The 14887-nt window shown below is 55.2% G+C and overlaps 1 protein-coding gene across 1 annotated transcript in view; it reads right to left on the bottom strand.

Moving 5' to 3' along the window:
• ptprua (protein tyrosine phosphatase receptor type Ua) overlaps positions 1–1856 on the bottom strand; it is a 370817-nt gene extending 368961 nt beyond the window's left edge. The window contains exon 1 of the mRNA XM_079258799.1: positions 1785–1856. Coding sequence (XP_079114925.1) covers positions 1785–1854 — 70 coding nt within the window. The 5' untranslated portion in view covers positions 1855–1856. The remainder of the gene's footprint in view (positions 1–1784) is intronic.
• Positions 1857–14887: the final 13031 nt, after the last annotated feature.

Genomic DNA, 14887 nt, shown 5'->3' with positions numbered 1-14887 from the left:
TACGGGGGGGGAGACAGACGGGGCGACCGGAAAGAAGCAGCCGACCGGAGAGCAGGGGGCGACTGGAAGGAAGGGTGACTGGAGAACAGGGGGCGACCGGAGAACAGGGGGCGACCGGAGAACAGGTGGCGACCGGAGAGCAGGGCGACCGGAGAGAAGGGGGCGACCGGAGAGAAGGGGGCGACCAGAGAACAGGGGGCGACCGGAGAACAGGGCGCCCGGAGAACAGGGGGCGACCGAAGAGAAGGGGGCGACCGGAGAGAAGGGGGCGACCGGAGAACAGGGGGCGACCGGAGAGCAGGGCGACAGGAGAACAGGGGGCGACCGGAGAGAAGGGGGCGACCAGAGAACAGGGGGCGACCGGAGAACAGGGCGCCCGGAGAGCAGGGGTCGAATGGAGGGAAGGGCGACCGGAGAGCAGGCGGCGACCGGAGAGCAGGGGGCGACCGGAGAGCAGGGGGCGACCGGAGAGAAGGGGGCGACCGGAGAGAAGGGGGCGACCGGAGAGCAGGGCGCGACAGGAGAACAGGGGGCGACAGGAGAACAGGGGGCGACAGGAGAACAGGGGGCGACGGGAGAGGAGGGCGACCAGAGTGAAGGGCGACCAGAGAGGAGGGCGACCGGAGAGGAGGGCGACCGGAGAGGAGGGCGACCGGAGAGGAGGGCGACCAGAGTGAAGGGCGACCAGAGAGGAGGGCGACCGGAGAGGAGGGCGACCGGAGAGGAGGGCGACCGGAGAACAGGGGGCGACCGGAGAGGAGGGCGACCAGAGAGGAGGGCGACCAGAGTGAAGGGCGACCAGAGAGGAGGGCGACCGGAGAGGAGGGCGACCAGAGAGGAGGGCGACCGGAGAGGAGGGCGACCGGAGAGGAGGGCGACCGGAGAACAGGGGGCGACCGGAGAGGAGGGCGACCAGAGAGGAGGGCGACTGGAGAGGAGGGCGACCAGAGTGAAGGGCGACCGGAGAGGAGGGCGACCGGAGAACAGGGGGCGACCGGAGAGGAGGGCGACCAGAGAGGAGGGCGACCGGAGAGGAGGGCGACCAGAGTGAAGGGCGACCGGAGAGGAGGGCGACCGGAGAGGAGGGCGACTGGAGAGGAGGGCGACCAGAGTGAAGGGCGACCGGAGAGGAGGGCGACCGGAGAACAGGGGGCGACTGGAGAGGAGGGCGACCAGAGAGGAGGGCGACCAGAGAGGAGGGGGGCGACTGGAGAGGAGGGGGCGACTGGAGAGGAGGGGGCGACTGGAGAGGAGGGCGACCGGAGAGGAGGGCGACCGGAGAGGGGGGCGACCGGAGAGCAGGGGGCGACCGGAGAACAGGGCGACCGAAGAGCAGGGGGCGACCGAAGAGCAGGGGGCGACCGAAGAGCAGGGGGCGACTGGAGAACAGGGGGCGACCGGAGAACAGGGTGACCGAAGAGCAGGGCGACCGGAGAGCAGGGGGCGACCGGAGAACAGGGCGACCGGAGAGCAGGGGGCGACCGGCAGGTGTGGGGGGGGGACGACAGGTGGCCTGAACGTGACACCTGCATATTTCTAACCTCCAGAAAGCCAGCAGCAGGACTCCGGTCGCACGTTTCCTCATCACGAGCACGAGGACTCCACATCCCTTAATTCCACTTTTCAGATCCGAGTTGCGTGAGACGTGTCGCCTCGCGCGCGGGGAGAGTTCGCGAGCTTGGAGGCATTTCACGCAGCAATCAGGAGGAAACCCGCACCTCAGCACGCGCGCGGAGCGACTTTCCAGCCAGCACGTGAAGTTGAGCGCCTCGCGCGGGTCTTACCTGTTGGGCCCTCCATGCTGTCCGCGTGGAGCCTGACGACCAGCATGAGGAGCAGAGCCGCTGGAAACATGCTGGGAACCAGTAAGAGTCCAGTTGGTTCCGTCTCCACGATCCTGCGGGAAGGCAGCGGCGGGACAAGTTGCTGCTTCTGCTGCAGCCCGCACAGACATGTGAGCTCCGGCCGGAGCCTCAACCACCTGCCCCCTCCCCTAACGGCCACCCCACTTTCCCTTTCCACACAGCGGCGCGAGGAGAGCAGGTGGGGCGCTGCAGTGCGGGTCTGCAGCGCCCCCACGCGGCCACAAGCTGGAGGTTTCACAGGAAGCTCCTTCATGAGTCGGGGACCAGAGTCTGGAATCAGAGTCTGGAATCAGAGTCTGGAATCAGAGTCTGGGACCAGAGTCTGGGACCAGAGTCTGGAACCAGAATCTGGAATCAGAGTCTGGGACGAGAGTCTGGGACCAGAGTCTGGGACCAGAATCTGGAATCAGAGTCTGGGACCAGAGTCTGGAATCAGAGTCTGGGACCAGAGTCTGGAATCCGAGTCTGGGACCAGAGTCTGGGACCAGAGTCTGGAATCAGAGTCTGGAATCAGAGTCTGGGACCAGAGTCTGGGACCAGAGTCTGGAACCAGAATCTGGAATCAGAGTCTGGGACGAGAGTCTGGGACGAGAGTCTGGGACCAGAGTCTGGGACCAGAATCTGGAATCAGATTCTGGGACCAGAATCTGGAATCAGAGTCTGGAATCAGAGTCTGGGACCAGAGTCTGGAATCAGAGTCTGGGACCAGAGTCTGGAATCAGAGTCTGGAACCAGAGTCTGGAACCAGAATCTGGTATCAGAGTCTGGAATCAGAGTCTGGGACGAGAGTCTGGGACGAGAGTCTGGAATCAGAGTCTGGGACGAGAGTCTGGGACCAGAGTCTGGGACCAGAATCTGGAATCAGTCTGGAATCAGAGTCTGGGACGAGAGTCTGGGACCAGAGTCTGGGACCAGAATCTGGAATCAGAGTCTGGAATCAGAGTCTGGGACCAGAGTCTGGAATCAGAGTCTGGAATCAGAGTCTGGGACCAGAGTCTGGAATAAGAGTCTGGAATCAGAGTCTGGGACCAGAGTCTGGAATCAGAGTCTGGAATCAGAGTCTGGGACCAGAGTCGGGAATCAGAGTCTGGGACGAGAGTCTGGAATCAGAGTCTGGACTTAGAGTCTGGAATCAGAGTCTGGGACCAGAGTCTGGAATCAGAGTCTGGAATCAGAGTCTGGGACCAGAGTCTGGAATCAGAGTCTGGGACCAGAGTCTGGAATCAGAGTCTGGGACCAGAGTCTGGAATCAGAGTCTGGAATCAGAGTCTGGGACCAGAGTCTGGAATCAGAGTCTGGAATCAGAGTCTGGGACGAGAGTCTGGGACCAGAGTCTGGGACCAGAATCTGGAATCAGAGTCTGGGACCAGAATCTGGAATCAGAGTCTGGGACCAGAGTCTGGAATCAGAGTCTGGGACCAGAGTCTGGAATCAGAGTCTGGGACCAGAGTCTGGAATCAGAGTCTGGGACGAGAGTCTGGGACCAGAGTCTGGGACCAGAGTCTGGAATCAGAGTCTGGGACCAGAGTCTGGAATCAGAGTCTGGACTCAGAGTCTGGGACGAGAGTCTGGGACCAGAGTCTGGAATCAGAGTCTGGAATCAGAGTCTGGGACCAGAGTCTGGGACCAGAGTCTGGAATCAGAGTCTGGAATCAGAGTCTGGGACCAGAGTCTGGAATCAGAGTCTGGGACCAGAATCTGGAATCAGAGTCTGGAATCAGAGTCTGGGACGAGAGTCTGGAATCAGAGTCTGGGACCAGAGTCTGGAATCAGAGTCTGGGACCAGAGTCTGGAATCAGAGTCTGGAATCAGAGTCTGGAATCAGAGTCTGGGACCAGAGTCTGGAATCAGAGTCTGGGACCAGAGTCTGGGACCAGAGTCTGGAATCAGAGTCTGGAATCAGAGTCTGGGACCAGAGTCTGGAATCAGAGTCTGGGACCAGAGTCTGGGACCAGAGTCTGGAATCAGAGTCTGGGACCAGAGTCTGGAATCAGAGTCTGGGACCAGAGTCTGGAATCAGAGTCTGGGACCAGAGTCTGGAATCAGAGTCTGGGACCAGAGTCTGGAATCAGAGTCTGGAATCAGAGTCTGGGACCAGAGTCTGGGACCAGAGTCTGGAATCAGAGTCTGGGACCAGAGTCTGGAATCAGAGTCTGGGACCAGAGTCTGGAATCAGAGTCTGGAATCAGAGTCTGGGACCAGAGTCTGGAATAAGAGTCTGGAATCAGAGTCTGGGACCAGAGTCTGGAATCAGAGTCTGGAATCAGAGTCTGGGACCAGAGTCTGGAATCAGAGTCTGGGACGAGAGTCTGGAATCAGAGTCTGGACTTAGAGTCTGGGACGAGAGTCTGGAATCAGAGTCTGGGACCAGAGTCTGGAATCAGAGTCTGGAATCAGAGTCTGGGACCAGAGTCTGGAATCAGAGTCTGGGACCAGAGTCTGGAATCAGAGTCTGGGACCAGAGTCTGGAATCAGAGTCTGGAATCAGAGTCTGGGACCAGAGTCTGGAATCAGAGTCTGGAATCAGAGTCTGGGACGAGAGTCTGGGACCAGAGTCTGGGACCAGAATCTGGAATCAGAGTCTGGGACCAGAGTCTGGAATCAGAGTCTGGAATCAGAGTCTGGGACCAGAGTCTGGAATCAGAGTCTGGGACCAGAGTCTGGAATCAGAGTCTGGGACCAGAATCTGGTATCAGAGTCTGGAATCAGAGTCTGGGACGAGAGTCTGGGACCAGAGTCTGGAATCAGAGTCTGGGACGAGAGTCTGGGACCAGAGTCTGGGACCAGAATCTGGAATCAGAGTCTGGGACCAGAATCTGGAATCAGAGTCTGGAATCAGAGTCTGGGACCAGAGTCTGGAATCAGAGTCTGGGACCAGAGTCTGGGACCAGAGTCTGGAATCAGAGTCTGGAATCAGAGTCTGGGACCAGAGTCTGGAATCAGAGTCTGGGACCAGAGTCTGGAATCAGAGTCTGGGACCAGAGTCTGGGACCAGAGTCTGGAACCAGAATCTGGAATCAGAGTCTGGGACGAGAGTCTGGGACCAGAGTCTGGGACCAGAATCTGGAATCAGAGTCTGGGACCAGAGTCTGGAATCAGAGTCTGGAATCAGAGTCTGGGACCAGAGTCTGGAATCAGAGTCTGGGACCAGAGTCTGGAATCAGAGTCTGGAATCAGAGTCTGGGACCAGAGTCTGGAATCAGAGTCTGGGACCAGAGTCTGGGACCAGAGTCTGGAATCAGAGTCTGGAATCAGAGTCTGGGACCAGAGTCTGGAATCAGAGTCTGGGACCAGAGTCTGGGACCAGAGTCTGGAATCAGAGTCTGGGACCAGAGTCTGGAATCAGAGTCTGGAATCAGAGTCTGGGACCAGAGTCTGGAATCAGAGTCTGGGACCAGAGTCTGGAATCAGAGTCTGGAATCAGAGTCTGGAATCAGAGTCTGGGACCAGAGTCTGGGACCAGAGTCTGGAATCAGAGTCTGGGACGAGAGTCTGGGACCAGAGTCTGGAATCAGAGTCTGGGACCAGAGTCTGGAATCAGAGTCTGGAATCAGAGTCTGGGACCAGAGTCTGGAATAAGAGTCTGGAATCAGAGTCTGGGACCAGAGTCTGGAATCAGAGTCTGGAATCAGAGTCTGGGACCAGAGTCTGGAATCAGAGTCTGGGACGAGAGTCTGGAATCAGAGTCTGGACTTAGAGTCTGGGACGAGAGTCTGGAATCAGAGTCTGGAATCAGAGTCTGGAATCAGAGTCTGGGACCAGAGTCTGGAATCAGAGTCTGGGACCAGAGTCTGGAATCAGAGTCTGGGACCAGAGTCTGGAATCAGAGTCTGGAATCAGAGTCTGGGACCAGAGTCTGGAATCAGAGTCTGGAATCAGAGTCTGGGACGAGAGTCTGGGACCAGAGTCTGGGACCAGAATCTGGAATCAGAGTCTGGGACCAGAATCTGGAATCAGAGTCTGGAATCAGAGTCTGGGACCAGAGTCTGGAATCAGAGTCTGGGACCAGAGTCTGGAATCAGAGTCTGGAATCAGAGTCTGGGACCAGAATCTGGTATCAGAGTCTGGAATCAGAGTCTGGGACGAGAGTCTGGGACCAGAGTCTGGAATCAGAGTCTGGGACGAGAGTCTGGGACCAGAGTCTGGGACCAGAATCTGGAATCAGAGTCTGGGACCAGAATCTGGAATCAGAGTCTGGAATCAGAGTCTGGGACCAGAGTCTGGAATCAGAGTCTGGGACCAGAGTCTGGGACCAGAGTCTGGGACCAGAATCTGGAATCAGAGTCTGGGACCAGAGTCTGGAATCAGAGTCTGGGACCAGAGTCTGGAATCAGAGTCTGGGACCAGAGTCTGGAACCAGAATCTGGAATCAGAGTCTGGGACGAGAGTCTGGGACCAGAGTCTGGGACCAGAATCTGGAATCAGAGTCTGGGACCAGAGTCTGGAATCAGAGTCTGGAATCAGAGTCTGGGACCAGAGTCTGGAATCAGAGTCTGGGACCAGAGTCTGGAATCAGAGTCTGGAATCAGAGTCTGGGACCAGAGTCTGGAATCAGAGTCTGGGACCAGAGTCTGGGACCAGAGTCTGGAATCAGAGTCTGGAATCAGAGTCTGGGACCAGAGTCTGGAATCAGAGTCTGGGACCAAAGTCTGGGACCAGAGTCTGGAATCAGAGTCTGGGACCAGAGTCTGGAATCAGAGTCTGGAATCAGAGTCTGGGACCAGAGTCTGGAATCAGAGTCTGGGACCAGAGTCTGGAATCAGAGTCTGGAATCAGAGTCTGGAATCAGAGTCTGGAATCAGAGTCTGGGACCAGAGTCTGGAATCAGAGTCTGGAATCAGAGTCTGGGACCAGAGTCTGGAATCAGAGTCTGGGACGAGAGTCTGGGACCAGAGTCTGGGACCAGAGTCTGGAATCAGAGTCTGGGACCAGAGTCTGGAATCAGAGTCTGGAATCAGAGTCTGGGACCAGAGTCTGGAATAAGAGTCTGGAATCAGAGTCTGGGACCAGAGTCTGGAATCAGAGTCTGGAATCAGAGTCTTGGACCAGAGTCTGGAATCAGAGTCTGGGACGAGAGTCTGGAATCAGAATCTGGACTTAGAGTCTGGGACGAGAGTCTGGAATCAGAGTCTGGGACCAGAGTCTGGAATCAGAGTCTGGAATCAGAGTCTGGGACCAGAGTCTGGAATCAGAGTCTGGGACCAGAATCTGGAATCAGAGTCTGGGACCAGAGTCTGGAATCAGAGTCTGGAATCAGAGTCTGGGACCAGAGTCTGGAATCAGAGTCTGGGACGAGAGTCTGGGACCAGAGTCTGGGACCAGAATCTGGAATCAGAGTCTGGGACCAGAATCTGGAATCAGAGTCTGGAATCAGAGTCTGGGACCAGAGTCTGGAATCAGAGTCTGGGACCAGAGTCTGGAATCAGAGTCTGGAATCAGAGTCTGGGACCAGAATCTGGTATCAGAGTCTGGAATCAGAGTCTGGGACGAGAGTCTGGGACCAGAGTCTGGAATCAGAGTCTGGGACGAGAGTCTGGGACCAGAGTCTGGGACCAGAATCTGGAATCAGAGTCTGGGACCAGAGTCTGGAATCAGAGTCTGGAATCAGAGTCTGGGACCAGAGTCTGGAATCAGAGTCTGGGACCAGAGTCTGGAATCAGAGTCTGGGACCAGAGTCTGGAATCAGAGTCTGGGACCAGAGTCTGGAATCAGAGTCTGGGACCAGAGTCTGGAATCAGAGTCTGGAATCAGAGTCTGGGACCAGAGTCTGGAATCAGAGTCTGGGACCAGAGTCTGGGACCAGAGTCTGGGACCAGAGTCTGGAATCAGAGTCTGGAATCAGAGTCTGGGACCAGAATCTGGTATCAGAGTCTGGAATCAGAGTCTGGGACGAGAGTCTGGGACCAGAGTCTGGAATCAGAGTCTGGGACGAGAGTCTGGGACCAGAGTCTGGGACCAGAATCTGGAATCAGAGTCTGGGACCAGAGTCTGGAATCAGAGTCTGGAATCAGAGTCTGGGACCAGAGTCTGGAATCAGAGTCTGGGACCAGAGTCTGGAATCAGAGTCTGGGACCAGAGTCTGGAATCAGAGTCTGGGACCAGAGTCTGGAATCAGAGTCTGGAATCAGAGTCTGGGACCAGAGTCTGGAATCAGAGTCTGGGACGAGAGTCTGGGACCAGAGTCTGGAATCAGAGTCTGGGACCAGAGTCTGGAATCAGAGTCTGGAATCAGAGTCTGGGACCAGAGTCTGGAATAAGAGTCTGGAATCAGAGTCTGGGACCAGAGTCTGGGACCAGAGTCTGGAATCAGAGTCTGGAATCAGAGTCTGGGACCAGAGTCTGGAATCAGTGTCTGGGACGAGAGTCTGGAATCAGAGTCTGGACTTAGAGTCTGGGACGAGAGTCTGGAATCATAGTCTGGGACCAGAGTCTGGAATCAGAGTCTGGAATCAGAGTCTGGGACCAGAGTCTGGAATCAGAGTCTGGGACCAGAGTCTGGAATCAGAGTCTGGGACCAGAGTCTGGAATCAGAGTCTGGAATCAGAGTCTGGGACCAGAGTCTGGAATCAGAGTCTGGAATCAGAGTCTGGGACGAGAGTCTGGGACCAGAGTCTGGGACCAGAGTCTGGAATCAGTGTCTGGGACGAGAGTCTGGAATCAGAGTCTGGACTTAGAGTCTGGGACGAGAGTCTGGAATCATAGTCTGGGACCAGAGTCTGGAATCAGAGTCTGGAATCAGAGTCTGGGACCAGAGTCTGGAATCAGAGTCTGGGACCAGAGTCTGGAATCAGAGTCTGGGACCAGAGTCTGGAATCAGAGTCTGGAATCAGAGTCTGGGACCAGAGTCTGGAATCAGAGTCTGGAATCAGAGTCTGGGACGAGAGTCTGGGACCAGAGTCTGGGACCAGAATCTGGAATCAGAGTCTGGGACCAGAATCTGGAATCAGAGTCTGGAATCAGAGTCTGGGACGAGAGTCTGGGACCAAAGTCTGGGACCAGAGTCTGGAATCAGAGTCTGGGACCAGAGTCTGGAATCAGAGTCTGGACTCAGAGTCTGGGACCAGAGTCTGGGACCAGAGTCTGGAATCAGAGTCTGGAATCAGAGTCTGGGACCAGAGTCTGGAATCAGAGTCTGGAATCAGAGTCTGGGACCAGAATCTGGAACCAGAATCTGGGACCAGAGTCTGGAATCAGAGTCTGGGACCAGAGTCTGGGACCAGAGTCTGGGACCAGAGTCTGGAATCAGAGTCTGGAATCAGAGTCTGGGACGAGAGTCTGGGACCAGAGTCTGGAATCAGAGTCTGGGACCAGAGTCTGGAATCAGAGTCTGGGACCAGAGTCTGGAATCAGAGTCTGGGACGAGAGTCTGGGACCAGAATCTGGAACCAGAATCTGGAATCAGAGTCTGGGACGAGAGTCTGGGACCAGAGTCTGGGACCAGAGTCTGGAATCAGAGTCTGGGACCAGAGTCTGGAATCAGAGTCTGGACTCAGAGTCTGGGACGAGAGTCTGGGACCAGAGTCTGGAATCAGAGTCTGGAATCAGAGTCTGGGACCAGAGTCTGGGACCAGAGTCTGGAATCAGAGTCTGGAATCAGAGTCTGGGACCAGAGTCTGGAATCAGAGTCTGGGACCAGAATCTGGAATCAGAGTCTGGAATCAGAGTCTGGAATCAGAGTCTGGGACCAGAGTCTGGAATCAGAGTCTGGAATCAGAGTCTGGGACCAGAGTCTGGAATCAGAGTCTGGGACCAGAGTCTGGGACCAGAGTCTGGGACCAGAGTCTGGAATCAGAGTCTGGAATCAGAGTCTGGGACCAGAGTCTGGAATCAGAGTCTGGAATCAGAGTCTGGGACCAAAGTCTGGGACCAGAGTCTGGGACCAGAGTCTGGAATCAGAGTCTGGAATCAGAGTCTGGGACCAGAGTCTGGAATCAGAGTCTGGGACCAGAGTCTGGGACCAGAGTCTGGAATCAGAGTCTGGAATCAGAGTCTGGGACCAGAGTCTGGAATCAGAGTCTGGAATCAGAGTCTGGAATCAGAGTCTGGGACCAGAGTCTGGAATCAGAGTCTGGGACCAGAGTCTGGGACCAGAGTCTGGAATCAGAGTCTGGGACGAGAGTCTGGGACCAGAGTCTGGGACCAGAGTCTGGAATCAGAGTCTGGGACCAGAGTCTGGAATCAGAGTCTGGGACCAGAGTCTGGAATCAGAGTCTGGGACCAGAGTCTGGGACCAGAGTCTGGGACCAGAGTCTGGAATCAGAGTCTGGAATCAGAGTCTGGGACCAGAGTCTGGAATCAGAGTCTGGAATCAGAGTCTGGGACCAAAGTCTGGGACCAGAGTCTGGGACCAGAGTCTGGGACCAGAGTCTGGAATCAGAGTCTGGAATCAGAGTCTGGGACCAGAGTCTGGAATCAGAGTCTGGAATCAGAGTCTGGGACCAGAGTCTGGAATCAGAGTCTGGAATCAGAGTCTGGGACCAGAGTCTGGAATCAGAGTCTGGGACGAGAGTCTGGGACGAGAGTCTGGGACCAGAGTCTGGAATCAGAGTCTGGAATCAGAGTCTGGAATCAGAGTCTGGAATCAGAGTCTGGGACCAGAGTCTGGAATAAGAGTCTGGAATCAGAGTCTGGGACCAGAGTCTGGAATCAGAGTCTGGGACCAGAGTCTGGGACCAGAGTCTGGAATCAGAGTCTGGAATCAGAGTCTGGGACCAGAGTCTGGAATCAGAGTCTGGGACCAGAATCTGGAATCAGAGTCTGGAATCAGAGTCTGGAATCAGAGTCTGGGACCAGAGTCTGGAATCAGAGTTTGGAATCAGAGTCTGGGACCAGAGTCTGGAATCAGAGTCTGGGACCAGAGTCTGGGACCAGAGTCTGGGACCAGAGTCTGGAATCAGAGTCTGGAATCAGAGTCTGGGACCAGAGTCTGGAATCAGAGTCTGGAATCAGAGTCTGGGACCAAAGTCTGGGACCAGAGTCTGGGACCAGAGTCTGGAATCAGAGTCTGGAATCAGAGTCTGGGACCAGAGTCTGGAATCAGAGTCTGGGACCAGAGTCTGGGACCAGAGTCTGGAATCAGAGTCTGGGACCGGAGTCTGGGACCAGAGTCTGGAATCAGAGTCTGGAATCAGAGTCTGGGACCAGAGTCTGGAATCAGAGTCTGGAATCAGAGTCTGGGACCAGAGTCTGGAATCAGAGTCTGGAATCAGAGTCTGGGACCAGAGTCTGGGACCAGAGTCTGGGACCAGAGTCTGGAATCAGAGTCTGGGACCAGAGTCTGGAATCAGAGTCTGGGACCAGAGTCTGGGACCAGAGTCTGGGACCAGAGTCTGGAATCAGAGTCTGGAATCAGAGTCTGGGACCAGAGTCTGGAATCAGAGTCTGGAATCAGAGTCTGGGACCAAAGTCTGGGACCAGAGTCTGGGACCAGAGTCTGGGACCAGAGTCTGGAATCAGAGTCTGGAATCAGAGTCTGGAATCAGAGTCTGGGACCAGAGTCTGGAATCAGAGTCTGGAATCAGAGTCTGGGACCAGAGTCTGGGACCAGAGTCTGGGACGAGAGTCTGGGACCAGAGTCTGGGACCAGAGTCTGGAATCAGAGTCTGGAATCAGAGTCTGGGACCAGAGTCTGGAATAAGAGTCTGGAATCAGAGTCTGGGACCAGAGTCTGGAATCAGAGTCTGGAATCAGAGTCTGGGACCAGAGTCTGGAATAAGAGTCTGGAATCAGAGTCTGGGACCAGAGTCTGGAATCAGAGTCTGGGACCAGAGTCTGGAATCAGAGTCTGGGACGAGAGTCTGGGACCAGAGTCTTGGACCAGAATCTGGAATCAGAGTCTGGGACCAGAATCTGGAATCAGAGTCTGGAATCAGAGTCTGGGACCAGAGTCTGGAATCAGAGTCTGGGACCAGAGTCTGGAATCAGAGTCTGGAATCAGAGTCTGGGACCAGAATCTGGTATCAGAGTCTGGAATCAGAGTCTGGGACGAGAGTCTGGGACCAGAGTCTGGAATCAGAGTCTGGGACGAGAGTCTGGAACCAGAGTCAGGGACCAGAATCTGGAATCAGAGTCTGGGACCAGAATCTGGAATCAGAGTCTGGAATCAGAGTCTGGAATCAGAGTCTGGGACGAGAGTCTGGAATCAGAGTCTGGGACGAGAGTCTGGGACCAGAGTCTGGAATCAGATTCTGGGACCAGAGTCTGGGACCAGAGTCTGGAATCAGAGTCTGGGACCAGAGTCTGGAATCAGAGTCTGGGACGAGAGTCTGGGACCAGAATCTGGAACCAGAATCTGGAATCAGAGTCTGGGACCAGAGTCTGGGACCAGAGTCTGGGACCAGAGTCTGGAATCAGAGTCTGGAATCAGAGTCTGGGACCAGAGTCTGGAATCAGAGTCTGGAATCAGAGTCTGGGACCAGAGTCTGGAATCAGAGTCTGGGACCAGAGTCTGGAATAAGAGTCTGGAATCAGAGTCTGGGACCAGAGTCTGGAATCAGAGTCTGGAATCAGAGTCTGGGACCAGAGTCTGGAATCAGAGTCTGGGACGAGAGTCTGGGACCAGAATCTGGAATCAGAGTCTGGGACCAGAATCTGGAATCAGAGTCTGGAATCAGAGTCTGGAATCAGAGTCTGGGACCAGAGTCTGGAATCAGAGTCTGGGACCAGAGTCTGGGACCAGAGTCTGGAATCAGAGTCTGGGACCAGAATCTGGTATCAGAGTCTGGAATCAGAGTCTGGGACGAGAGTCTGGGACCAGAGTCTGGAATCAGAGTCTGGGACGAGAGTCTGGGACCAGAGTCTGGGACCAGAATCTGGAATCAGAGTCTGGGACCAGAATCTGGAATCAGAATCTGGAATCAGAGTCTGGGACCAGAGTCTGGAATCAGAGTCTGGGACCAGAGTCTGGGACCAGAGTCTGGAATCAGAGTCTGGAATCAGAGTCTGGGACCAGAGTCTGGGACCAGAGTCTGGAATCAGAGTCTGGGACCAGAGTCTGGAATCAGAGTCTGGGACCAGAGTCTGGAATCAGAGTCTGGGACGAGAGTCTGGGACCAGAATCTGGAACCAGAATCTGGAATCAGAGTCTGGGACCAGAGTCTGGGACCAGAGTCTGGGACCAGAATCTGGAATCAGAGTCTGGGACCAGAGTCTGGAATCAGAGTCTGGAATCAGAGTCTGGGACCAGAGTCTGGAATCAGAGTCTGGAATCAGAGTCTGGGACGAGAGTCTGGAATCAGAGTCTGGGACCAGAGTCTGGGACCAGAGTCTGGAATCAGAGTCTGGAATCAGAGTCTGGGACCAGAGTCTGGAATCAGAGTCTGGAATCAGAGTCTGGGACCAGAGTCTGGGACCAGAGTCTGGGACCAGAGTCTGGAATCAGAGTCTGGACTCAGAGTCTGGGACGAGAGTCTGGGACCAGAGTCTGGAATCAGAGTCTGGAATCAGAGTCTGGAATCAGAGTCTGGAATCAGAGTCTGGGACCAGAGTCTGGGACCAGAGTCTGGAATCAGAGTCTGGAATCAGAGTCTGGAATCAGAGTCTGGAATCAGAGTCTGGGACCAGAATCTGGAATCAGAGTCTGGAATCAGAGTCTGGAATCAGAGTCTGGGACCAGAGTCTGGAATCAGAGTCTGGAATCAGAGTCTGGGACCAGAGTCTGGAATCAGAGTCTGGGACCAGAGTCTGGGACCAGAGTCTGGGACCAGAGTCTGGAATCAGAGTCTGGAATCAGAGTCTGGGACCAGAGTCTGGAATCAGAGTCTGGAATCAGAGTCTGGGACCAGAGTCTGGGACCAGAGTCTGGAATCAGAGTCTGGGACCCGAGTCTGGAATCAGAGTCTGGAATCAGAGTCTGGGACCAGAGTCTGGAATCAGAGTCTGGGACCAGAGTCTGGGACCAGAGTCTGGAATCAGAGTCTGGGACCAGAGTCTGGGACCAGAGTCTGGAATCAGAGTCTGGGACGAGAGTCTGGGACCAGAGTCTGGGACCAGAGTCTGGAATCAGAGTCTGGGACCAGAGTCTGGAATCAGAGTCTGGAATCAGAGTCTGGGACCAGAGTCTGGAATAAGAGTCTGGAATCAGAGTCTGGGACCAGAGTCTGGAATCAGAGTCTGGAATCAGAGTCTGGGACCAGAGTCTGGAATCAGAGTCTGGGACGAGAGTCTGGAATCAGAGTCTGGACTTAGAGTCTGGGACGAGAGTCTGGAATCAGAGTCTGGGACCAGAGTCTGGAATCAGAGTCTGGGACCAGAGTCTGGAATCAGAGTCTGGACTTAGAGTCTGGGACGAGAGTCTGGAATCAGAGTCTGGAATCAGAGTCTGGGACCAGAGTCTGGAATCAGAGTCTGGAATCAGAGTCTGGGACCAGAGTCTGGAATCAGAGTCTGGGACGAGAGTCTGGAATCAGAGTCTGGACTTAGAGTCTGGGACGAGAGTCTGGAATCAGAGTCTGGGACCAGAGTCTGGAATCAGAGTCTGGGACGAGAGTCTGGAATCAGAGTCTGGACTTAGAGTCTGGGACGAGAGTCTGGAATCAGAGTCTGGGACCAGAGTCTGGAATCAGAGTCTGGAATCAGAGTCTGGGACCAGAGTCTGGAATCAGAGTCTGGGACCAGAGTCTGGAATTAGAGTCTGGGACCAGAGTCTGGAATCAGAGTCTGGGACGAGAGTCTGGAATCAGAGTCTGGACTTAGAGTCTGGGACGAGAGTCTGGAATCAGAGTCTGGGACCAGAGTCTGGAATCAGAGTCTGGAATCAGAGTCTGGGACCAGAGTCTGGAATCAGAGTCTGGGACCAGAGTCTGGAATTAGAGTCTGGGACCAGAGTCTGGAATCAGAGTCTGGGACCAGAGTCTGGAATCAGAGTCTGGAATCAGAGTCTGGGACGAGAGTCTGGGACCAGAGTCTGGGACCAGAATCTGGAATCAGAGTCTGGGACCAGAATCTGGAATCAGAGTCTGGAATCAGAGTCTGGAATCAGAGTCTGGGACCACAGTCTGGAATCAGAGTCTGGGACCAGAGTC

Source organism: Telmatherina bonti (assembly GCF_933228915.1).
Source record: "Telmatherina bonti genome assembly, chromosome: 19".
Lineage (NCBI taxonomy): Eukaryota > Metazoa > Chordata > Actinopteri > Atheriniformes > Telmatherinidae > Telmatherina > Telmatherina bonti.
Note: the sequence above shows the minus strand (reverse complement) of the source record. Positions and strands in the feature narration are given on the sequence as shown.